This window comes from Cyprinus carpio, chromosome B11 (genome assembly GCF_018340385.1).
Source record: "Cyprinus carpio isolate SPL01 chromosome B11, ASM1834038v1, whole genome shotgun sequence".
Taxonomy (NCBI): domain Eukaryota; kingdom Metazoa; phylum Chordata; class Actinopteri; order Cypriniformes; family Cyprinidae; genus Cyprinus; species Cyprinus carpio.
The window spans coordinates 13,567,686-13,594,407 of NC_056607.1; the positions used below are offsets into that span (position 1 = coordinate 13,567,686).

General features: G+C 38.5%; 1 protein-coding gene across 2 annotated transcripts in view; it reads left to right on the top strand.

Annotated features, from left to right (window-relative positions):
• Nucleotides 1-26,722, top strand: part of LOC109069555 (immunoglobulin superfamily member 21-like) — a 191,324-nt gene that overhangs the window by 69,584 nt on the left and 95,018 nt on the right. For both annotated transcript variants that reach the window (XM_042734023.1, XM_042734024.1), the window contains exon 2: nt 15,245-15,357. In XM_042734023.1, the coding sequence (XP_042589957.1) occupies nt 15,245-15,357 (113 nt within the window). The remainder of the gene's footprint in view (nt 1-15,244; nt 15,358-26,722) is intronic.

Sequence of the window (26,722 nt, forward strand, 5' to 3'; positions counted from 1 at the left end):
TGCTTGCAGCTATATTTATTATTATTATTAATGAATATGTAAGTGTACGTTTCCCTGTATTATTTATCGTTATATTGCATTTTCCATTTTTTATATATTGTTGTATTTTATTATTAATTGAGGGCTTTTTAAAATGCATAATGGACTTACATGTATAGCTTTTTTAAGGTCTTTTAGACATCAATTGACTTTTTGTTTTGTTTTAGCCAACAGATATAATGTTTAAGTTTTCTTACTTTACATTTAAAAACTATGCATTTTCATGTTTACTTGGCCCTTTGTACTTCAAAATAAGTGTGTTCCTGTAACCATTTTATACTTAAACTCAATTATAATCAACATTATGCTATAAAAGAGCTTAACTTTAATAAGTGGAATTGTCTTGGACACAATATCATATTTAAAGGAGTCAGCATCACAATATTTATATAAAGACCACTTTTTTATATATCAAACTTTGTTAATTAAGGCAAATAAACAGCTATTCTCTATGGCTGAATGATGCTTGGCATGATTGCATTGATTGCCCATTTTTGTTCTAGGTTTCTAACTGGCTGTTAAACAATACTGCTTCAGAAATCTGAAGTGCAGTAATAAATGTAGATTGTGTGGGCATCTAAAATGGGATGCATTTCAAAAAATAAAGCTGATTTGTTTTAGTTTAACTTGTGCTTTTACAAAAAGAACATGTTATTACAAGGAACCTATATTAACGCACTTGTAAAGAGTCCACTGAAGGCGAGCATAGATGAACCCAAGTCCAGTTTATTTACAAGGTGCAATCCAAACATCCAAACAGAGACTTGACTTGAACAGACTTGACGAGGCATGAACAGACTTGACGAAAACAGACTAGATTCACCGACAGCAGGTTACAACATTAATACACGACAAGAGACAATGGCAAAGACATGGCTACTTAAACAGACAATGAGGGTCACATGACATGAACAAACCAATGGGAAACAAGACACATGACTAAGACAACCAATCAGAACATGACATATTGAACAGAGGAACCAATAGCAGGAATACAAGAGGGCAAGGGAAGCTTGACACAAACAGCAAATCAATCAAACTACAAAATAAAAGACATGAAAACAAGAACATGAAACAAAACCCCAAAACAGACATTTCAGCACTACATGCAATCAGCGTGACAAGGATGGAAGAGTTGAACTGCTTTAACAAACACAAAGTTAGCCTTCTAGGAACTAATTAATGTCAATCACTGATATGATTAATTGGTTTTAGTAGCAACCTAAAACAAATTAAAATTTTCCAGGTCCACATTGGTTTCTAATCTTGAATTTTAATATTTATATTTATATGAGTGCCAAAAATCACATCGGCAGTGGTTATCTTCATTACCAATTTGATTAAAGTGCTTTTATTTATTAGGCCACTATAATTACTTCATTAAGTTAGAAAGCATTGTGCATAATTGCTGGTCTCTTAAATAGTTGAAGTTACAGTACCTAATAATAGGTGAAAAAAATAAACAATTGTCTCTGCAAATTGATGTAACACTATGTATAAGAACTCGTTTGCCTGTTGTTTCTTCAAACTGCTGAAAGGTTTGTGTTTGTGAAGTTAGTGTTCTTCTTTAGTGCTTCCCTCCAGTTGCCAAAATGGCAACAGAACAAGAGGCAATCAAGAAATATATTTACAGTATCAGCTGCTGCTCTTATGAAGGGTTTTTAATTGCCTAGTGAGACAAATTATCTCCTATTCTTGAATTAGGTGTGGAAGCTGAAGAGCTCAATCTACGTTTGGATAGATTTAACCAGTGAACATGCAGATCATTTTATTTGCTTTTAAAAAAGCTTTAAAAGCATGATTTCGTGATTGTTGAACTGTTGTTCTCATTGTATAAACTTTACTTTTCAGGATTTTTTTTGTGACATGAAATGTAATTTTTATTTATTTGTTTGTTATTAAATTATGTATTTTAATACATTTATATTAAGTTACAATTTATTATATATTAGTATGTCATTTATGCACTACTGTTCACAAGTTTGAAATCATTATGATTTTTTTTTTCTGTTTTTGAATAAAAAAGTATCTTATGCACATCTGAAAAAAGTATAGTAAAAACTGTGTTGTACTATCTGTGTTGGTAGTGTATCAGAGTTTCCACAAAATATTAAGCTGCACAACTGTTTTCAGCACTGATAATAATAAGAAGTGTTTATTGAGCAGTAAATCAGCATATTATTGTGATTTCTGAAGGATCATGTAAAACTGAAGACTGGAGTAATACTGCTGAAAATTTAGCTTTGCCATCACAGCAATAAATTAAAATATTTTAAAATAGAAAACAGTTATTTAATATTTTACAATATTACTGTTTTCACTGTATTTTTGATCAAATAGGTACAGCCTTGGTGAGCACAAGAGAGTTTTTTCAGAAACATTAAAACATTGCAATGATTACAAACTTTTGTCCATTGATGTCATTTAAATTTTTATATTTATGTGTTTGAAATCAATACATATAAACTAAAAATCATCATTTTCATGTTTTTCAGATATTGGTAACATTTAAGTAAAAATCCAAATCTTTATCTCTGTACTTACTGATGACTTTGGTCTCTCTTCCTTATCTTTCTCTCACAACAGTTTCTTGGCTCCACACAACAGTTTTTCCTGAATTAGATTTAAAATGCATGCTTGCCAGAGCGCCTGTTTCTAAAATACACGGAGGAACAAGGAGCATCTCTAAATCTTCTCTAGAACAACATGTCTGAGCTTTAAGGGCCATGTGGCCTTGCTGCTTAATGTGTCTCAAGGCTTTGTTCCAGAGATGCTTTCTCAGCATAAACACACACATTTCATCTATTCCCTTTTTTCCTGAGAGGAACAACAGGGCTGCTTTGTTCCACCCTATTTTCTCCTGCGAGGTACCATGAAAGTGCTTAAAAATGTCTGAGACACCACAAATCAGCAGACTGTTTATCCCACTTATGATATAGCAGAGAGGAACGCTTGTAGACAACAAAGTCGGCCATTCCTCTCTTCCTGGTGACATTTGCTTTGCCATTGATGCCTGGGAAAGCCATTACCATTAATGACACCAAAGAATTTCACGGTGCACAGTCCAGCCCGGTCCATCTCGCAGTTGTGTTAAGATTTCTTGTTGTGCCTTTGGCACATTACTGTTATTAATGGCAGAAAGGCCGCTTTGCAAACTCTCATTAGATGTTATTTTAATGGTGAGACTGATGGATTAAGATGCGGCAGAGGCCATGCTTGCTTATACAACCAGTTAATATGAGCCAATTTCTGCGACGTGTTTGCCGGCCTAAAAGTTTTTTTTTTTTTTTTTTTCAGTGATTGTCAACTCAGTTCCGGTTAATTTCAGGTGATTTTAGCACTTATACACTCAGCATTTTTCTAGTAGTCCATGCTATACTTAGCCGTCGCTTCAGATCCCAACTGCTTTCCTGAGGCGATCCATGAGCAGTGCTGTTTTTTGTGTTGTTTTTTTTTATTCATTTGTTACTTAGTACTTGGTGATGTGTTTTTTATGAGACACTGCAGTAGCTTCATGTCAGCTCTGTGCTCCATCTCTCCAGACATTTAAGGCACCGTTTTAACAGTGACATACCAGGCAGCACAGGAACTGCATTAATAAATGTTAGGAGCACAGTGGAGATGTCTCACTGACATTTAGCAGTTAAATCCGGCTTGGCAGAGGCTCCCATACATGTGGTGGTTGAAGGTGAGGAGCAGATGGAGAGTATGCAGGCTATAAACAGGTCTGTCTGACTTCCTCTGGGCAAAGGCTTATGCCACAGGGAAGATCAATACAATGCTGCAACAAGCCAGAGTAACGGAATGTACTGTAACCCTGTTCAGTGGATTTAAGCTCAGTTAAAGCTCAGCTCAACACATGAGCGGGCGTAGTAGTCCAGCGGTATTAGATATTTTCAGCCTTCAAAGCTTCAGTTATTCTAATCATTTATGACGGCTTCCTGTAGCCCCAGACTGGACGCCTACGGACCACATAAAACTGAAAGCACTCCAATCGGATTACCTTAATAGTAATGCTATTTTCTTATATTATTTTTTTCTTCTTATTTAACAAAGTTTTAATTTCTGAACTATTATAAAGATTTTGACAAGACATTTTACTACCTATACTAGCCGTTGGCCATATGGTACACAAAATTGGAAACACTTCAGGAGTTTCAAAGTCGTCATCTGACTGGTTGAATTCTGCAGGATTTCTGAGAGACGTGTGCGTCGTGTTCTTTTACGTTCTGCCTGCAAACAAAGATGCCATGGTGCCAAACCCCCTCATGAAGAAATAAGCTGTAGTGTTTACAGCTGTAGCAAAGAGTGCTTATTGGGATCAACTAAACGGTGGATTTTCAAAAGTATGTGAAATACGTAAAATTTGCTGCAAAGACTCTTTTAAATACGCCCAAGAGTTTTACACACCAGTCTGTTATTGTGGATACATTTTCACACACCTAAACATGATGGGGCACAAAACAAAACAAAACAAAACAAAACAAAACAAAACAAAACCTGTCAGTCATATGGACTCTTGGGTGGTACAGTAGTTAGTTTATTTAAACTGACTAACTAACTAACTAACTAACTAACTAACTAACTAACTAACTAACTAACTAACGCCATTTAAAGCGTCCAGTGCTCCCAAACTTTCTGCTGTCAGTCTGAAGGTCAGGCTATGCGAGACTATAACTGTACTAACCTCGACCTGTCATAAAAAGGTCAAATAATTTGATAATTTAACATGTTAACATGCAAAGATTGCTGACAGTCCCAGATTGTTGTTGTTCAACATTTACTGCACGGTAAACCCATCATACTGTTTATTGTAGAACTTGGTCGCAGTGACAGTAATTTCTTGATTCATGAAAGGAATGCAAAATCAGCATACAAACTCAATCAGTGGATTTTTAACATATTTATTAATGTCTGTTCCGTTTTATTTGTGTTCACATAGCTTCTCTGAACATTGACAATTAGGGCTTTTAGTCCAAAAGTGTGCACATTGGAGAAAATATTGATATATTTACATACATATTTACATATATATTTATTGATCTTTAATTTATTGATATATTTATCTATATGTTTTTATTTATATATTTATTGATAATTATTGACCTTGACACATAATCATTATAGTCCGCAGGGGTCCTTTCTATGATTTCCAATGGGTTATTTTTTTTTTTTTTTTTTTTTTTTTTTTTCTCTCTGCATGTTTCCATTTGTTGGCTTGAAAAAATATCTCAAATATTTTAAGCAATGAAGCAGTTTTGATAATCTTATTATTAAAATATTTAATAATATTATTATTACTTAATAGTAAATATTACTTAATGTTTTCTTTTCAAGAATGCAATTTTTTCATGAGTATTTTTCTGTATTATGCAATGAAGGCATTTGTATCACTATGACATTTTTGACTATGCTCCTCAAAAAAATAAAAATAAATATTAATACAGAAATGTTAATATATTAGTGTATGTATGAATTGCATTTTCATTGTATTTCTGTATATGAATTAATTGAGAGAATTGAGACAGCGTTTTGATACTGTGCTATAGGGGAGTCACGATGCACTGGTTTTCATAAGTCCAATAATGAATGCCACATGAACACAAAATAAAATGTGGCTGGACGCTTTAAATGTTGTTCAGATGGTCTCTTCCTGTCTAAGTGGGCGGTTCTTGGGCAGTATAATCTGTGAAGTGACTCATTGCCAATCAAAATCTGACTATGTGAGACCATGGGACTGGCATCAGAATTGTCTAAAAGATTCTGCAGTTGATCAGTCAAAAGAAGTTTTAAAAGTATTTTGAGGAGGTGGACACTGTTAGCTGGATGGTGACTGGCTCTTTAAAATGTGCAAATGAAAAAGGAGAAAATGTTGTGGCAGAAGTGTTATAAAAAGAGGAGGCGTGGTGTCCTTATTGTACCAAGGGAAGTGAAGGTCACGTGGACATCGTCATCGTCTTATACTTAGACCCCAAGGACACCTTGCTCATGCAGCAGGGAGAACTGGACCTTTGAAAAGGAGAGATGTAATGCTGAATTTATGGTAGTGGTGACAGGCGTAATTAGCATCAGGTGCTAACAAGTTGCCAGCAGCGGCAGAATGTCATTCCTGTTCTTGCTCATCCTTTTATGAGCTTGGACGTTTAGTGTTCCTGGAATGAAAGATACAGGAAATCAAATATGAGTTTTGTGGGTTTTAGTTCATATTTTAGTTATATCTATCTATCTATCTATCTATCTATCTATCTATCTATCTATCTATCTATCTATCTATCTATCTATCTATCTATCTATCTATCTATCTATCTATCTATCTATCTATTTCTGTATGTGTGTATAAACCTGTGTTTGCAATTGCTGATATTTAAAAGGAGTCATGATGATAAAGTTTGTGTTAATCTAGCCGGGCTGATTCCATTTGACCTGCTTTGGTCTATTTACATTCTGGTTGTTGTATCCGTCCCTCAACTTCACATTGACAAGCTGAATCCTGCCGCCCATGGGAGCGAGTGCTCAGACTGGCAGCAGACAGTTATGTGATGTGAGTTTATGCTGGTTAGGGCATGATGCTTACAGTTGGTTGACATCAGAAGGATTGAGCATTGGGGAGACCCAGGTGTGACGGGATACAGGATGTGTCATCTGTCAGAGGTTCGCTGGATTGAGTTGATTTCCCAGCAGTCCAGAGCAGGTGTGAATATATGCCCTCCTTGGTGATATGGAGACGGCCTGAGAGGGATTTAGATGGAGGTATGTGCCAAGAATAGTTTGGTTTTAAATCATTTAGCTTTACCTTACAGAATTCCAATGCGGCCTTGGGCTAAATGCTGACTGTGTCCTTCATTTGGCTGTAAACAATATGCTACCCTGAGTTTTCTTGAACGCCCTTGTGTTAGCGGTCTTTCCTATCAACCTCATTAGTATTTTTATTAAAATGTGAAGACAAACCATATTGGGGGGGGATTTGTGACTCTTAGTCTCTGGCACAAAGATGACGGATGGTGTTTCTGCTAGAAGGTGTTATGAGGTTGATACAATTACAGTTGAATCGTAGGCTAACGCGCGTAATGTAACGTAGCAGTGAAGTAAAAATTTAACTGCCTGTGTGGTTAACATCTAGGTCGATAGCGAAGTGAACTTCTGGAATGACCCCCTCATCATTGCTTCATATAATTGGCTAATCCGGCCGTGGTCTTTCCTTAAACTAGCCCTAGCCAGAGACTTTGTGGCTTAGCCGACCCTGACTGCTTGCCCATGGGTACAGTTATTGGAGAAAATCAGTGAGCCCTTCCAAACACTCCTATTCCTGCTATGGCAGTCTGTCATTAAAATATTTTGTTTGTTGGCTGTCATTTCTTGTGAAGGTTTATGAAAACTAGACCTTTCCCGGTTGGACACTGGTTAAGGGGGAAAGTCTTTGAAATATGTACTGCTCAGACCCAAGTGCACAAGACCATGTAATGAGCTATTTTAAAATCTCTGCTCATGGCTCTTTCCGTATCAGTAAGTCACGCAATATCACACCATCCTGCTCGTAGCCATTTTTCACCCCAAAATTAGCATGCAAACACTAAGGCATATACAACCGCTCGCAAAGGAGGCGGCTCAGGTGGGAAACTGTGTCTCATCTGAATTTAACGATTAACAATGCAGAAAAAAAAGATCAGACAAAATAAGTATGTTACATCAGCGTTCTTTGTACAGGGTTGGTTCCAATTTACAACTTGTAATTTATTCTTTAGTCTATATTGTTTAAGCATTGACCCCATAAGGATGCTATTAAAACGCTGGCAGGAGTTAATTTAGTTCATCTAGGGAAGTAGAGACAAGCACTATTCAGTGTTTTTAGACAAGTTTAAAGTTCCAAGTGTGTGTGTTTGTGTAAATGTACACTACTGTTCAAATGTTTTGTGATTAAAGACTTGTGTAAAGACATTGTTACAAAAAGTTTCTATTTGAATTTTGTAGTTGCACTTTTGATCTATCTATCTATCTATCTATCTATCTATCTATCTATCTATCTATCTATCTATCTATCTATCTATCTATCTATCTATCTATACACTCACTGTCTATCTATCTATCTATCTATCTATCTATCTATCTATAGAATTAAGTGTCCCAATTTGTTTAAGTGATGATTTTCTAGCTCTTAGTATCCAAGTATCTTATTATTTTACCCTACTAAATGATTTGACATTTAAATAAAAACACCACATATGCACATACACTTTTTGCAATGGACCAATTTCTCCAGACTTTCAAATCTCTTTATGGACGTATGGGTGCTAAGTGGAAGGGATTTTTATTTGAGAGCTTCAGCTCCTTTTAATGACCTGTAGCTCTCAAGGCTTATCCATTCAAATCTTCTCCGGCGTAAAGATCCCTCGAGCATGATGATTAAATTACGTTTTTTTAACAAGCACGTCAAGGTGCAGCTAGATCTCAGAGAGAATGCTCCACATGTTGCATTGGGAGACCACCTTACTGTAGGAATGTATTCTTGTTGACAGAAAACTTATCTGAACCACTTTTCATAATTTAAAGGAATAGTTTACCCAAAAATGAAAATTCGCTGAGAATATACCCATCTAAGATGTTGATGAGTTTGTTTCTTCATCTGAACAGATTTGGAGAAATTTAGCATTCAGTGAATCTAAGGAACTTCTGCAGTGAATGGGAGCTTTTCACTTCACATGATGTTAACTGATGGACTGTAGTTGTGTGGATTACCTGTAGAATATCATTGTTTTTCGGCCTTATGTGTTTGCGGCCTTATGTCTCACGTGGGACGAAGAGGATTAATAATAAAAAATAAATCATTGTTTTTATCAGCTCATTCTGATGGCACCAATTTACTGCATGGGATCCATTTGTGAGCAAGAGATGTAAAGCATAAATTTCTCTGAATCTGATGAAGAAAAAAAAAACTCATCTACATCTTGAAGTTGACCTGAAGTTGAATACATTTCCAGCACATTTTCAGTTTTGGGTGAGCTGTACCTTTAACAGAAAAGTCCATCTGCCTGTGTCCATATGGTGCATTTAATGCATATATTGTGTGCTCAGCAATCTTGCTTTAGGACACAGAAACCGACTCAATTTCTAGAAGACAAAGTTTTGGGAGAAAGTGATTTCTTGAGGGTTCAGGCTCCATCACAGTTTGGGAATTTTAAAACTAAGTGAGGTCGCAGATCTGCTGGAATTTGTTCTTATCCTTGCTTCCTTATTTCCCTTGAGGTTTAGAGTGAGCTGCTCTGTCTTCCACTGAGATAAATGTATGGAATTGCCAAGTCAATTCTGTCAGTCTGACATAGTGATAAGGCCTTGGCCAATGCGGTGAGCAATTGAGCTGTTTTGTCTGACAAGAGCTAATTGAGACCTCAAGATGGACAGATTATTGAAAAGCACAGAATTGGTCGGGCAGATCATTTTGTTTTATGTTCCTAGAGTATTCTGAGGCGTAGTGATTCATGCTCACATTCTTGTTTGAGCACTTGACAACAGTTGTTGTTTTGGGAACAATGCATAATTCATTGAGAGACTTAAAACAATAAATGGGTTTTAGAAGGAAATGTTGTTCTAAAAGCGCTGTGGGAAATCCTCATGTTGCTGTCCGTGGTCCTGAAATTGTATTATAGCATTGTTGAAATGAAGAGTAATATCTAATGTGACATCACTATTAGGTTGAATGTAAATATGATGTACATGTAAAAAAAAAAAAATGACTGTGAGACAGCACATCATGGCTACAATCACAAGGATTTGTCAACGGTGAGATTTTGCATTGAACATGGCAATGAATATAAATTTGGGTATTATAGTATTTCACTCTCCAGGTAATAATTACTCCCCTAAAGAGCTTTCAAAACCCCATGTTTCTCATTTCACATTAAAATTCAATAAATCTACTAAATCTACTATATAGTCTTCAATTAAATGTTTTATCTCTTAAGGTAAATGAGGAGATTGGCAGGGAGCACTAAGGAGTTTTATTTTAATTCGTCCCCTACTATGAGGGACTTAATTTCCCAGCATGCACTGGTATGCAAGATTGGATATCTCCTTGTGAAGTGATGTTCCAGATGAACATAAAACATCTGCAGCTATCATTCCCTCCTTTAATGGGGATTGAATGCATACTGTGTCACGACACGCACACAAACAGGTAGATCCAATTGCAGTATGTTTTATTAGGATAATCCAAATCTCATGGTCAGCCAGGCAAAGGTCACAATCCAGGTAAGCAGTCCAGAAACAAGAAACATAACCAACATCCGAGAACCACGACAAACCAGGGTGACATTCAACAAGGACTCTGTGACAATGACAGAACAAGCGGGGTATTTATACACAGGGAAATGACAATGCTAACGGGGAATTGGCTGAGTGCAATGATTGATAACCACGGACAGCTGAGTGCAATGAGCAGTGAAGAAACAGACAAGACTATGGGAAATGCAGTTCTAAAGTGGGGTGACGATAAGGGGAAGTGAGACCTCTAGTGGCCACCCAGGGAGACACAGAACAGACACCGTGACACTACCCCCCCTCTAAGGAGCAGCTACCAGATGCTCCTCAGAACAAAATAACCACAAAACAAAGAGACCAGGAGGGAGGTGGACTGGTGGAGGCAGAACAGGGGGAGGGATGGCGGGCCAGGCCCGTGTAGGGGAACTGGGACCGGCAGTGATGGCTCCCCTGGTAGCCCAGGTGGCTCGGTCAGATCAGGGGGCCATGGTGGACCCGAAAGTTCAGGGGACCACGAGGGACCAGGCAGTTCAGGTGGCCACGGTGGACCCGAAAGTTCAGGGGACCACGAGGGGCCAGGCAGTTCAGGTGGCCACGGTGGATCAGTCCATTCTCGTTGTGCAGACGGCCAGGGAGGAATTCGCCATTTGAGTGGCCCGAACGGAACCTGCCAATCGGGGAGCCAGTAAGGAGCAGGCTGTGGCGATGGCCAGGTCACGGCATTGGGAACGGCATCGGGAACGGCCTCAGACAAGGGCACCGCCTCGGGAACGGCCTTGGACATGGGTATCGCCTCCGGAACCATCTCGGGCCCCGCATCGGCCTCCGGAACAGCATCGGGCACCGCCTCGGGAATGGCCTCAGGAACGGCATCGGACAAGGACACCGCCTCGGGAACGACCTCGGCATCGGGCACCGCCTCGGGAACGGTCTCAGGAACGGCCTCAGGAATGGCCTCAGGAACGGCATTGGACAAGGACCCCGCCTCGGGAACGGCCTCGGCATCGGGCACCGCCTCGGGAACGGTCTCAGGAACGGCCTCAGGAATGGCATCGGACAAGGACACCGCCTCGGGAATGGCCTCAGGAACGGCATCGGACAAGGACACCGCCTCGGGAACGACCTCGGCATCGGGCACCGCCTCGGGAACGGTCTCAGGAACGGCCTCAGGAACGGCATTGGACAAGGACACCGCCTCGGGAACGGCCTCGGGCTCGGCATCGGACAAGGACACCGCCTCGGGAACGACCTCGGCATCGGGCACCGCCTCGGGAACGGTCTCAGGAACGGCCTCAGGAATGGACTTGGACAAGGACCCCGCCTCGGGAACGACCTCGGCATCGGGCACCACCTCGGGAATGGCCTCAGGAACGGCATCGGACATTGCATCGGGAACCGCCTCGGCCACCACATCGGGCACCGCCTCGGCATCGGGCACCGCCTCGGCATCGGACATAGCATCGGGGACCGCCTCGGGCCCCGCCTCGGCATCGGGCACCGCCTCGGCCTCGGGCACCGCCTCGGCCTCGGGCACCGCCTCGGCCTCGGGCACCGCCTCGGCATCGGGCACCGCCTCGGGCACCGCCTCGGCATCGGACATTGCATCGGGAACCGCCTCGGCCACCGCATCGGGCACCGCCTCGGCATCGGGCACCGCCTCGGCATCGGACATAGCATCGGGGACCGCCTCGGCATCGGGCACCGCCTCGGCATCGGGCACCACATCGGGAACCGCCTCGGCATCGGGCACCGCCTCGGTATCGGGCACCGCCTCGGCATCGGGGACCGCCTCGGGCACCGCCCTGGCATCGGGCACCGCCTCGGCATCGGGCACCGCCTCGGGCACCGCCTCGGCCTCGTGCATAGCATCGGGAACCGCTTCTGTCTCGGCCACCTTCTCGGCCTCGGGCATTGCCTCAGGAACCGCCTCGGGCTCGGCATCGGGCACCGCCTCGGGAACGGCCTCGGCATCGGGCACCGCCTCGGGAACCTTGGACACCTCCACCTGGACGACCGCGGCCTGCTCGGGAACGTCCTCCTGGACGGCAACGGCCTGCTCGGGAACGTCCTCCTGGACGGCAGCGGCCTGCTCGGGAACGTCCTCCTGGACGGCAGCGGCCTGCTCGGGAACGTCCTCCTGGACGGCAGCGGCCTGCTCGGGAACGTCCTCCTGGACGGCAGCGGCCTGCTCGGGAACGTCCTCCGGGCTTTGAGGAACGGCTGACGCCTGTCTCCTCCTCCTGCGGCCTCTATGATGACGTGCCGGTGGCTCCTTGACGGAAGACTCAGGCGTTGAGTCAACCATCTTGTCTACCAACACAGGTGTAGATTCGACCCTCCTGTGCAGTGGTGCTGGGCTGGCGGCCATCTTGTGCTGTGGCGCTGGGCTGGTGGCCATCTTGTGCTGTGGTGCTGAACTGGCGGCCATCTTGTGCTGTGGCGCCGGGCTGGCGGCCATCTTGTGCTGTGGCGCTGGGCTGGCGGTCATCTTGTGCTGTGGCGCTGGGCTGGCGGCCCTCTTCTCTGGAGACACAGGTGTGGTCGAAGTATCCCATTGAGCACGATGGCACAGGTAATGGGTAAATCCCCAAAAGTCTAGGATCTCCAGCCCCTTCATCTCCCATTGAGGTAAAGGGTCATCCAGACAGTTGTTAAAAAAGTCCGCCATGGTCCAAAACAATTGCGCCAGGCCACCCACCTCACTCCCCCTTTGACGAAGGGTGGTTAAGTTCCGGAATCTCCCCCTCCGTTCCTCCATGGTGGCTGGGGAACCGATTCGAAATCCCACACCGCTGGATCTAGGCATGACGGAGTCCTTCTGTCACGACACGCACACAAACAGGTAGATCCAATTGCAGTATGTTTTATTAGGATAATCCAAATCTCATGGTCAGCCAGGCAAAGGTCACAATCCAGGTAAGCAGTCCAGAAACAAGAAACATAACCAACATCCGAGAACCACGACAAACCAGGGTGACATTCAACAAGGACTCTGTGACAATGACAGAACAACCGAGGTATTTATACACAGGGAAATGACAATGCTAACGGGGAATTGGCTGAGTGCAATGATTGATAACCACGGACAGCTGAGTGCAATGAGCAGTGAAGAAACAGACAAGACTATGGGAAATGCAGTTCTAAAGTGGGGTGACGATAAGGGGAAGTGAGACCTCTAGTGGCCACCCAAGGAGACACAGAACAGACACCGTGACATACTGGGATTCGGTATAAATGCTAACAAATACAATAATCAAATGAAGTTTTCTCACATTGATGTTCTGGATCTCCTTCCCCTTTCGCTGTCTGAAGTATTGACTGGTTAGATGGATAGACTGTGCAGTCAGTAGGATCCAGGCCACCTGCTAGGCAGATAGAGAGAGTGCTCACTAGAGCAGGACGTTCCTATCTTTATCCTTAAGAGGCAAGAGCTCTTCCACTTGTGATTCATGGCTGTACCTAAGCATTTTGATAAATGTGTTTTCAGTGTGTTGGAAAAGTGATCAACTTTGTAATTATGCTCATTAACTCCCTAAACGGGAAGTATTTTGTTGATCTGGAATTATCTGCGTAGGTGCATGGATGCCGAAGAATTTGTTTCACATCAAATTCTTTTGAAACAGCACAAAACTTTGCATACCTTTGTTAGTGTAGAATAACAAGAACACATCTATTTTTGCTAATTAATAATGTGCATAAAAAAGTTGGCCATATGCCATGATGAAGTGTAGGTCCTCAAAAAGCCTTTATATGAAGTTGCTGGCTAATTGTGTGTTATAGCTGTAGTTAGAAAGAGTTAGCTGAAGCGTCAGTTTATTTGTGGGGTGGGACATCCATAGCCAGGCTCATTTGGAGACAAAATTAAACAGATGGCAAAGTGTCCATGGCTTAAGTGTAATTAATGGAGCAAACAAAGCTCTCCTTCACACGTCTGTGTGTGCGCGGTGTGCTGTTGAGAAGATCTGAGTTCAAGAATAAAAGAAAAACTTTGACACATTGTATTTTATTATTATTATTATTATTACTTTATTATTGTTTATTACATTTTAAAGCTTTTTTTATACTTTTGCCTGTTTGGTACTAAGAAAATGCAAATTCCCTTAAAGATCCAATAAGAGCTTTGGGCCTTTTTGTGTTGCTTCATATCTTGTTTTCATGGCTTCAAATATTAGAAGAGAATAAATAATGTGAATTCTCATTTAATGGTTAATTACACAAAATTAGCACAAAAAGAACTTAACTTCAGTTCTGTAGAATTGGACATTACATATAATTTACATAATTTTGTAAACACAACACTCAGTTTAACATTTACTTTTTTCAACAAATGCATATCTGTGCAATTTTATCTAATATAAAGGTACGTCTCAAAAGTGGATGCAATGTTACAGTATGATACAGTATGAGACATTTTTTAGTACTGCAATAAAAATGGTAACCTGCAAAAATGGTTCTGAAATCTGATTTTACCTATAAACTAGTTTTGTTGTTGTAAATGTATGCAATTAAGTTAATTCAGTGATATTACATAATAATTATTATTATTTTTATTTTTTTATGTTAACATTTTTAGGTTACCATTTTTTCAGTGTCTATTTGTGCATATGTGCTTAAGGCCTTATTACATGATCATAGAATTTGACATTTTGAGTGATTTTCAATTTGTAGACTTAAGATTCAGCATAACAATCATGCTTTGGTTATTTTCAAGTGATAACCTTTATTTCCTTGGCAACGAAAATGTTTTGAGCTGGCTGTTAGCTTTTGTCAATTACTTTTAATTTATTCTGCAATAATTCTGTATAATTTGACCTATTATATCATGAAGTTGTCTGGCTTATGTTAAGCTTTTCAACCTGCACTCCATATCCCCAACACCATCTGGCCATTTGGCTCTTTTTTCAAATGTGTGAAAATGAACATGTTCCAGTGATGTCTTACTTTGCCTCTGCAGGATATCTGACCGTAACGATTGAGCCATTGCTACCAGTTGTTGTGGGAGATACAGTGACTCTAAAGTGCAACTTCAAGACAGATGGAAGATTGCGAGAGATCGTTTGGTACAGGGTAAGTTGCTATTTTCATCATATGAGCTAATATTTCATCTTTATTGTATTGTTCATAATCTGTTCTTTTGTTCTCTGATTGGATCTATTATTGTAACAAAACATATTAACGTTCAGCCTTTTAAACTGCATGACCTAGAGGCTGCTTAATTGCTTTTTATTAAATGGCTGCATATCGGACCTAGTGCTAGTGCTACCCCTAGAAAACAAGTCTGTTTGTTTGGCAGACCAGGGAGTATTTAGGAATCATTTTTACAGTTCTGTTTGTTGACGATATTGGCACAGAAATACTTCACCTTTAATATTCAGCTGGTCATGATGGCTGTGTCTTAATAGATCCCAGCTGGATGCTTCACATTTTACTACGCACTATTAGTGTATTGCAATGCAGTGAGCGTATGGATTAGTTAGACATTTGCAATAGACATTTCTGAATAAATTATACCATATATGGCTGCATAAATTGCTTATGCAATATATATGAACAAGACTGCCTGAATGTAAAAACTGTATAATAAAGTAAAACCAATAAGGACAAATCTTATAGCTGTGGATGCAATGTATATCAATAAATAGTCAAAAACTGTAATCTATTCATGTACAGACAGATGGTTGAGAGCATATCTGTTTAAGTGCAAAACACCGTCTTTGATTCAACCTTCTGTTCACAAATGCGACACATCTACTGTCTCCAGACTTGTCTTTGCAAATGCTGACCTTTCCAGACAGAACAAAAAGAGATTAATAGCACTTTACATATTAGCTATAGTCTCATACATCATACTGAACGGTTAGACAGTCCCACTGAATCAGTACAGGTTCCAGGAAGCTTGTTTGTTGGTACAAGGTCTCTTCCCTGCGTGATTGGTTGTTTATTGCACAGGTGAAAGTTATAACTTTGGTGGTATTGTTGACAGGGAAAAAAAAGGTTATTAATGATTGAGAATATATTTTTATGAATATATTCAAAATCTTATCTTACATCCTCACAGAGTTATGAGCCTGTGGAAATAGCAAAAAGCAGGCCAATTTTTTATTTTTTATTTTTTTTGCAGCAGAATACGTGTGAGTGATAATGAACGGATGCAGAGCACGCACTTCTGATTGGCTTAGCAGCTGAGAAGAAATGTCTATTTGCACATTGACAACCGCAATTTAAGGGAAGCGCCTCTCTGGGCAGAGCTGTCAAAATCGCCTATTGGTGTCTGATCAAAACCGCAAGGTGGTAATATGAACCAACCCGCCGTCTCCTATGACTGCTGATCATCACACAGGCTAATACATTATAAATCAATTATCTGCGCTTGGCTGCCAAAGTTACTTTAATCTCAGGTTTTTATTTGACTAAACTATGGACTTCTCAGTTTTCGCTTGTGTTCGAAATGTAACCCTGGCTGATATCCACCTTTGGGATTTACAATAAGGCCTATCTAATCAACAGCTCTGGTGAGTGACACAGAGGCTGTTTGAATAAAAGATCGCAGCTGTGGGTTGTTCATTACTGGGATATGGTTATCTTGACGGGTCCTGTTTGAAGGTTTTGCAATGCACTCCTTAGTCCGATTTCTCCTTTAAGATTCTCTGTCGAGCTGAGGGGCTTCCTCTGCTGCTCAGATAAAGGATATTGCTATGGAGAGGCTCTTTTAGCAGTGCTGCCAGAAAGCACTCATGCCAAATTGAGGCTTGTTGCCTGATTGGAGGATTCGTTTTCGTCTTAATAGCTGCCTCTGCTTCAGGTCCATGACAACAGCAAATCAAGTTTTGAGTGGAGTGTGCATTTCAATATCCACTGGCGTTTTATATGCATAATCTGTGATGAATGAAAGCTAGTTCATACTCCTTCAACAAAATTGTTGGAACGTGATGTTTGTTGGGGAAATGCAAAAAAATGATTTATGTAACAGAGTGCTTAGAATGTTGGTATCAGTGTAAAATAAATGAAAATAATTTTTGTTAATTTACATATCCCTGAAATTATAAATAAATAAATTACTTAATTAATAAAAAAACTGAGAATAAAATTAATAAATACTATAATAGTATAGACCAAAAATAATGCTAAAATAGAGCCAATAATTACCACTCATTTGGGAAATGTATACCTTTTGGCAACTAAACAGTTGACAGTAGCCATTGACTTCTATAGTATAAAAAAATACTATGTAAGTCAATGGCTACCGTCAACTGTTTGGTTACCAACATTCTTCAAAATATCTTCTGTTGTGTTTAACAGCTGAAACAAATTCATACAGGTTTGGAACAACTTGAGGGTAAGTAAATAATGACAGATTTTATTATTATTATTATTATTTTTATTTTTTTGTGGTTTTAAAATAAAGAATAGAGAATAGAACAGAGAACAGAATCTTTAAAATAGAAAAGTACAAGTAAATTGGATTGTAGATGAATAATAAATAGGCTGATATTGTAATATTGCTTTAGAGTTTGTCTTGTTACTACGCAATATGCTTCTTCAGTATTTCAATGGAGTATTTTTCTTTGCAGTAGCATTAAGCTAATTTACAAATAAGACAATGCAATAAATCAGTATTTCATATTAATATACTGTATTTATTTATTTAAAAAAAAGTACCATTGTGATATACAGGAAGGTGTTCAGTCTTTCTTTTTTTTCTTCTTTGGAACCAAACAAAGTTGAGAACAGTTCTCTTTTAAATTGTACTTTAGTATTACAGTGTGTTAAAGGGTTCAAGTGCTGTGTGATGTTAGCAGAATTCCTTTTTTTAATAGATTCCCTTAGGTTTATAATGTCAGCACAGACGAAGAAAGTCAAGGAGCTCACCTGCCACACTCGCTATATCTTTAGAAGTTAAATAGTTAATGTAAATAGTAATCCAAATGCATAAAAGCATTCAGAGTTAATGAAATATTGCAGAAAAGGGCTTTAATTAACATATGTATGTCCCTGTTTCCCAGACCATTGGAATGGACTTTCATAAAACTACAGAAAAACCTCTGATGCCTTGATGAAGCACCATGGGTGATGCTAAAAATAGAGATAGAAATCACTTTGAAGCTATTTTATACTATGCCCATGGAGCTGGGCGAGAGCTTGGAATCCTGGGAAGGCCCATGGAGAATTTTCCTCAATGAAACGTCTGGCAGTTCATCTCACGTTGTGCTTGTACTGATTATGTCATTCTAATGAAGAGATACCCTCGGCCCCGTCCCACCGGGCAGCTCCACGGTGACGGCTGCTAACGCTGAGTTTCCGCCTGACTGCCTGTTGAGTGCCACACTGAATTTCCTATGATCTCACCAGATTAACCCTCTCTAGCACATCACTCTGTACTAAAGTGCAGGTTAACACATGCTGGGTTGCGGTGTGCTCCCGATAGAGGGTGTTTAACACCCATTTGCCCTCAGGAAACATGCAGATTAATGCCTTGTGTTTTTATATGACACTGAAAGGTTTGCTACGATAGGACGGGCAGATTTAAGAGGCTATGTCTGCATCTTCTTCTCAATATGCGCTACCGGTTAAAAGTTTGGAAAAATGCTCATCAAGACTGAATTTATTTGGTTAAAAATACAGCAGCAAAAAATATTATTACAATATTATTAAATAAGTATTAAATATTATTACAATTTAAAATCTCTCTGTGTATATTTATATGTATATATAAATAAACACACATACATGTTCAGTATATATTTAATATATAATTATATATTTGTATATAATATAAAACACACACACACACACACACACACACACACACACACACACACACATATATATATATTAGTTACACACACACACTAATCGCGATTAATCACATCAAAAATAAAAGTTTTTTACATAATAAATGTATGTGTACTATGTATATTTATTATGTATATATAAATACACACACATGCAGTATATATTTTGAAAAAAATTGCATTTATTTACATTATATTCTTATATTTTATATTATATAAATATATTTCATATATAAACATATATTTATCTTAAATATACATGCATGTGTTTGTATTTACATATACATAATAAATATACACAGTATACACACAGATATTATGTAAACAGAAACTTTTATTTTGGATGTGATTAATCACGATTTATTGAGTGACAGCACGAATTATAATAATAACAATACTATTTTTTATTATTTTGGTAGTGTGTATTGTAATATATAATATTTTATATGATATAAAATATTAAGTAGCAAAAACTGTTTTAACATTGCCACCACAGGAATACATTTCATTTTAAAACATATCTGTTAAAATACAATAATATTTCACAATATCACTTTTTTATTGCATTTTCAATCAAATAAATGAAGCCTTCTACCCATAAGAGACGTTTTTCTAAAACTTCATTATACCAAACTTTTGCCCTGTTGTGTTGTTTGAATAAGTAACAGGCTTCAAAGACATAGTGGTTGAAATTGTTCATCATCAACATAATGCATTTTCAAGGTGAGCCTTCACTTAAAAGCTACGGATATCTTCATGCAACATCTCAGAAAGCTCATTTTTGTTCTCCAAAATAAGATCAACCTTTAACTTTCATGTGCACATCCTCAGAGTTCTGGCTCCCACTCAGCTCTAATATTCCGGACACTTTGGTTGTTTCCCGGCTTAGTTTGTAGCCCACGTCTCTGCAAATCCCATTACCACTATTGACACTGAAGCACACCATTACAGTATGCAAATGACTTTGCTCTTGGCAAGATAAAGCAGCTTTAAGGAGTGGATGAGTGTGCAGATTAACACGCCTGTCTTTCGGACCACCATATCAGAATGTTACCTCAGCAGCTCCTGTTTGTTTGTTAGCACTATATGTACTGTCAACTGCAGAGGACCTTTTGACCCAGAGGTGGTGATCTCAGACTGAATAACCAAACGATTTCTTAACATTAAACCTGAGAGGCACCGCATTCCGATTCCTGGTTGGAGAATTCCTGCACTTGGTTGCTATAGTAACAGAAGTGTTGGATGGAGTCTGTGTGTTCTCACTTTGTGTACTTGGCGCACTCCTGTGGGGCTCCCACGTGCCACTCTTTCTGCTATTTCAGAAGCCCTTGTGTAATTGTGTCATGCAAATTTGCTCCTCGGCGGAAAAAAAAAGCTCTTTAGTCTCCGAGAGTTGCACGGCGGAGCTAAAAATATTGTTTCTGGATATTTTTACCCTCCCATGACTCTAAAGAATCTAGATTGCTTTCTGAAGGTGGTTCTTTATGCTGTGTAGGCTGTCTGAGGTGAAGGCTGTGAAAACAATGTGAATATTAGGGTTTTCGTTTTTAAAGCCTCAGATTAAGGCACTGATGTGAGATGACCTATGAAATGATAGGAAACATGCGGTTTTCCTCCGTTAACAAGAGTTTAATACTCTGGATGTTGCACAAGTTGCAAATCATTGCCAAGTAACTCAGGCTTATGAGGGTAATACAGCATATAATGATAATCAAACAAATGGTCCACGTAATTGTTTGATGTCTTCTGATATTGGCTCTGAATGTGGCTTTAAATCAATATTCAGATGAAAAAATAAAGAGCATAGATGCTTACTTCTTTATATGTAGTGTAAATCCACACAAGAAAACTCTCCAGCGCAAATGATGCTCTAAATGTAATGTTTCTGTCTAATGAGCCCCTAAAAGACCGATTTGGCTTTGAAAATTACTGCCACTGAGATTGGGTTATCTCTGAAATGGAAAAAATTAAACGCTAAAATTTCTTCTCGATTAGTTTTTTAAAGGCCTCTACCTTTGTTCATGAAATGTACTGTGCTTTTTGTCAAATAGATAGAAAATCAAACAGACTAGAGTTTGCTACAATAATTTGAGTTGGAATTCAAGATAGGATTGTTTAATGTTCCTCTCAGAAGCTTTGTGCTATTTAATTAGATGGGTTTAGATGTAAAATGCTGATCATCCTGTCAATGTCAGAGTTGTTTTTCCAAAGAAAACTGCATCTGATGATTCCAGAATGTCTGGAGTTTTGTGTGCAAAAGTGGAACAACATGCAAAATGCAACATGCATTTATTGAGAGGCGCTGGATTTCATCATGCATTGACTGTTTTAATTACATCAGTACAATACAGTATGCTAACAGAATACTGTGTACACATTCGACAAAGCTACAATTTGGTAAATAATGATAGGGTTAGACAAGCTTTGAACTTTGCCATCTTAATTAATTTAACATGTATTTATTTATTTTTAATTTGGTTATTTATAGTGGTGTGTATTTTAGTGGTTCTTTATTTAGCAGGATGACAAGTTAAAAATAGTATGTAATACTAAATATTTGAGGTCAGTATTTTTTATTATTTTTTTTTTTACATTTTTGAAAGAAAGTCCCTTATGCTCAATTGTATTACAATTTAAAATAGTTGTTTTCTAATTTATTTCATTTTAAAATGTAATTTATTCATGTGATGTCAAAGCTGAATTTTCATCAGCCATTACGCCAATCATAAGTGTCACAATATTCTTCAGAAATCAGTGTAATGTGTTGATTTGGTGCTCAAGAAAAATTAAGTATTAACAGTACATTACTTAACATTAACAGTCATTTTCACAGTAATATTTTCTCCTCAATTTTATCCCATTGTATATTTTCAAAAGTTGAATAGTAGCTGGTTTTCTAAAGCCAGGGGTTTTGAATCTGTGTAGTTTTAGTGTTGTTTTATTGTCTGTCATTATGCCTCAGTTACCAGATCCAAGAGGCATAAAGGCAGTAAAACCTCCGTAGGACACCTCTTAAAACTCCTCTGTTGTAAGTAATAATGCTTTTTTATGACATAGCGGGCATCACTGGTCTCAAAACAGATTTTCTAAATCCATCTTGCTATCACAGAATGATCAAACAAGGCTGTGTTTACTGAGCGATTAGGAGTGGATCAAAGGCTGATTGTGACATTTGCATTAGAATAAGAATGCGATTTTCATTCTTGGGCAGACTTTGTCATACCTCCCTGCCAAAAGCATACTTTCTTCAGGAATATGGTGAAAAGACTGAGTCGGGGTTTTTTTTTTTGTTTTTTTTTGCTTTGTCACATTGCAGTTTAGGGAGAAAGTGTTCTCATTGGAAAGCACATTCGGCAGAGACAGCGCCTGTGTCTTTGTTGAGAAGAATCAAATGTTCATCCATTGTAAAGCTGCCATCTAGATATTTTTCCAAACCCGCTGTAAGAATTTCTATTCCTCTTTTTAAAGCACAGAGAACAAAACTGGTTGGACTTGATGTATGTCTGAAAGGTTCGGTGATGTGGCCTTTGCCATTTGAAAGAGGCAACAGCTTGGAGAGGGCTGATTGTGCCAGAGAAGTGCACCCTGAGTTGATTTTAGAAAGGGGTTTACATGGGCAACACACTGTGCTCTCAAACACATTTTTTCAACAGATGCCAGCAGGAAACAGCATGTTGAATAGGTAGGAAAAATACAGCATGAGGGTAGATCTGCATTTAGCCAAAGGAACAAGGCTGCATTAAATGAAGGAAATGTGGCACATTTCAAGGAATAGTTTGTCCAAAAATGGCGGGAAAAAACAAAAAAGCTGAAAATGTTCTCACCATCATGCCATCCAAGATATAGGTGAGTTTGGTTCTTAATAAGAACAGGTTTAGAGAAAAAAAAAAAAAAGATCATCAATTCACTTACTCACCAGTGGATCCTCTGTAGTGAATGGTTGCCATCAGAATGAGAGTCTAAACAGCTGATAAAAACATTGTAATAATCTACAAGTAATCCACACGGCTCCAGTCGATCAGTTAATATCTTGTGATATGAAAAGTTGCATGTTTATAACAATCAAATTCATCAACACATTTTTAACTTCAAAACCATTCTTTCGAAGTTTGAGTCCTCTATAATATTGCTTTCTCTGGTGAAAATGTTTTGTCTGAGTCAGGAGAGAAATATGCACAGATCAAACACTGTTTACAAGCGAAAACAGATCAAAGCAGTTGTAAACAAGTATTTCAGTGGATTTTGATGTGAAAGAACAACAGAAGACAGACTTTTTCCATGTTATTATGGATTATGGACTGGTATTTTGGCCAGAAGCAATGGTTTAAATTTAAAATGCCTTGATGGATTTGTTTAATACAAACGTAACTTTCTGCTTCACCAGACATTAATTGATGGACAGGAGTTTTGTGAATGACTTGTGGATTACTGTGATGTTTTTATCAGCAGTTTGATCTTTCATTCTGACGGCACCCATTCACTCCAGAGGATCCTTTGGTGAACAAGTGATGTAATGCAGAATTTTTCCAAATCTGTTCAGATGACGAAATAAACTCCTCTTTACTGTATCTTGGATTGCCTGAGGGTGAAGACATTTTCGGTACATTTTTATTTTTGAGTGAACTATTCCTTTAAATGGCTTCCAAAAAACAAAACAATCTGACAGCCCACAAAAAAAGTTTAACACCACTTAAACAACTTTGTGGTCATGCGGGGATAGCGTTTTTTTTTTTTTCTTCACATCTGCAGCAAATTGTGGTAACTCTAAGTGATTTTGACAGCTGTGAATCAATCGTGGAACATGGTCATTACTGTCGAAATGAAGCGTCTCTCCCTTGCCCTTTCTGACTCTTCATCCTCCAGTGACCTGAAGTTTTTGAGCTAGATCAATGGCCACTGCTTCTTGTCCTGCGCTTATCTTTACGGTATGGACCACAGCTATTTGGGTCAGCTGTGTGGCAGAGGAGAAACAATTAAAGAAACCTCCCTCTTCTCCTCTGGGTATAACTCTTTGTGTGGAAAGATGGGTTTTGTAATAGATTTTTGTCGGTGTAAAATGAGACGCTGACCTCTGAGTCCGCCAAGCTCAAAGGCATCTGGAGAGGAGAGGGCAGCGCTGTCCCCGTGGGCTTGGAGCAATATTAATTCTACCCATCACTCTCTGTGATGATGTTAGTCATGCTTCCGACAATGAAAAAAAACACATTCATACCATCACTAAAAAAGCTTTCAATAATATTTTAAAAGCACGATTGGATACAAACAATTATGGCATGTTGATATGGCTTTTTCTGTGTTTGTTTTGGCTTTTATATGTCCTCAGCAAAGTGTTTGGCTATGTCTGGTTGCATATTGAATTTTTTTTTTGTTTTGTTTTTGTTTTTTTCTTGTTTGCTTCCAACAGACTTGGACGTGCACCTGTAGCTGTGGATTCATGAAGTATCTGTGGTTTTGTTAACCTTTTTTCCCCTTTTTGTAGCAGTTTGCTCCAGCAGGAACTGCTTGTTTGGACTGTTGCTCTTGCACTCTTGTTCTATTTGGACAAGTAAATTACAAACATGCAGATCCATACCATCTCTCTGGACTATATTGTTGACTCGACTGTTATATTGTGTATTAAGATTTTTGTTGTTGTTGTTGTTGTTGTTGTTGTTATATTGTTTGGCACTTGATAATTAATTTAGCTATGTTCATGTATTTCTGTTGTTCTTAAAATGTATAAAAAAAATAAACTTTGCTAAATGTAGAGGGGTAGCCGTGGCCTAATGGTTAGAGAGTTTGACTCCTAACCCTAAGGTTGTGGGTTCTAGTCTCGGGCCGGCAATACCATGACTGAGATGCCTTTGAGCAAGGCACCGAACCCCCAACTGCTTGCCGGGCACCACAGCATAAATGGCTGCCCACTGCTCTGGGTGTGTGTTCACGGTGTGTGTGTGTTCACTGCTGTGTGTGTGCACTTTGGATGGGTTAAATGCAGAGCATGAATTCTGAGTATGGGTCACCATACTTGGCTTTATGTCACGTCACTTTCATGTACAAAATTTATATTTAAACTCCAAAATACAAAATGTATTATGCAATTTGTTTATGTTTTTAATCCATTTTTGCATATATTTTTGTGTTCGATAAAACATATGAACAAGAATATCTAAACAAAAAATGCTTAAACGTTTTTAAAATGCATACAATTTTGTAGTTTATGTATTTTATGAATCTTCTTTAAATATTTTATGTTATGAATTTTGTTTATAATTTTATGTTTTGGTAAGTGTATTTTCATAAAATTATTATTGAAAAAAAAAACGATGATTTTTTAGATGATTAAAAATTAAATGCACAAAATGTGTTACATATTTCATAAAATATATGAAATATGTGAACAAAAAATAAATCAAACTGCATAAGGAAATATACAACAATAACAAGCAACATGAAAACTATGCTTTTTTTGGTATATACTGTATGCATTTTGTAAAGCACCTTGAGCACTGAGATGACACAAGTACTTATAGTACAACTTATTGTTATTAGTGGTAGTAGTAACAAGACAGGGTGACACACTACTCTGCTTTTTCCAGGCCGCAGATATGATTGATTTTGTGAGTATAAGTTATTTTAATTATATTTGTCTAAAGGGCTATTCATTTTTGTTTAAACCCTTTTTAATGAGGAAGATATGACTGAGTGCCCCTTTAAGTGTTTAAGCAGCAGATTTTGTAAAGATGGGTCACTCTCAGCCTCACACTCCACTTAAAAGGCAGCAGTGGCAGCAGCGTACAACAGTGGGATAAAACCCTTCTTCTCTCCTCTCTGTTTTATCTTTCCATAATGGGGGCAAGTGACACCAATCTTTGTTCCTCATCTTTGATGTTCACTCACATCTCCATCTTATGATTTAGATGATGTATCGATAGTTATGGATAATCCCTAAATCTTTGACAACATACGTTAGACAATTTTAAAGAAAACAGGCATAAATTTGATATTTTATTTATTTGTCTATTTTCCATTGGACACCTATCTCAAAACTAAGTCTTTCCTCTAGAGCCGGGTTTTTAGCTGGCAGTCCAAATCATTAGGGAATCCATAAAGATTCAGAAGAAGGTCTTTGAATTGGTATATTATAGCATTTCCTTTTTTAATATTTCTGCAAGACGTCTCTTATACACTTAAAGTAGTGATATTGTGAAATAATATTACTATTTAAAACAACTGTTTTGCATCTTAATATATATTAAAAATGTAATTTATTCCTGTGATGGCAAAGCTGAATTTTCAGCATCATTATTCCAGTCTTCAGTGTCACATGATTCTTCAGAAATCATTCTCATAGATTTAATGGCGTAGAAACATTTCCTGTTATTAACAATGTTTAATATTATATTTTTTTATTATTAACAAACAGTTTGCTGTTAATATTTTTGTTGAAACAGCAAAACCATTATTTTCAGCATTCTGTGATGAATAGAAAGATCCAAAAAGAAGAAGAAGAAGAAAAGAGAAATTTAATGAATCCACTCTGATTAACAGTGTTAAGTTCTTTAAAAGAAAATACAGTATTTGAGGACATAACCCCAAATGAGATAAATGGGTAAGATAAGTAACTTTCTCTCTTTTGTTGACCAGAACAAACAAAATGT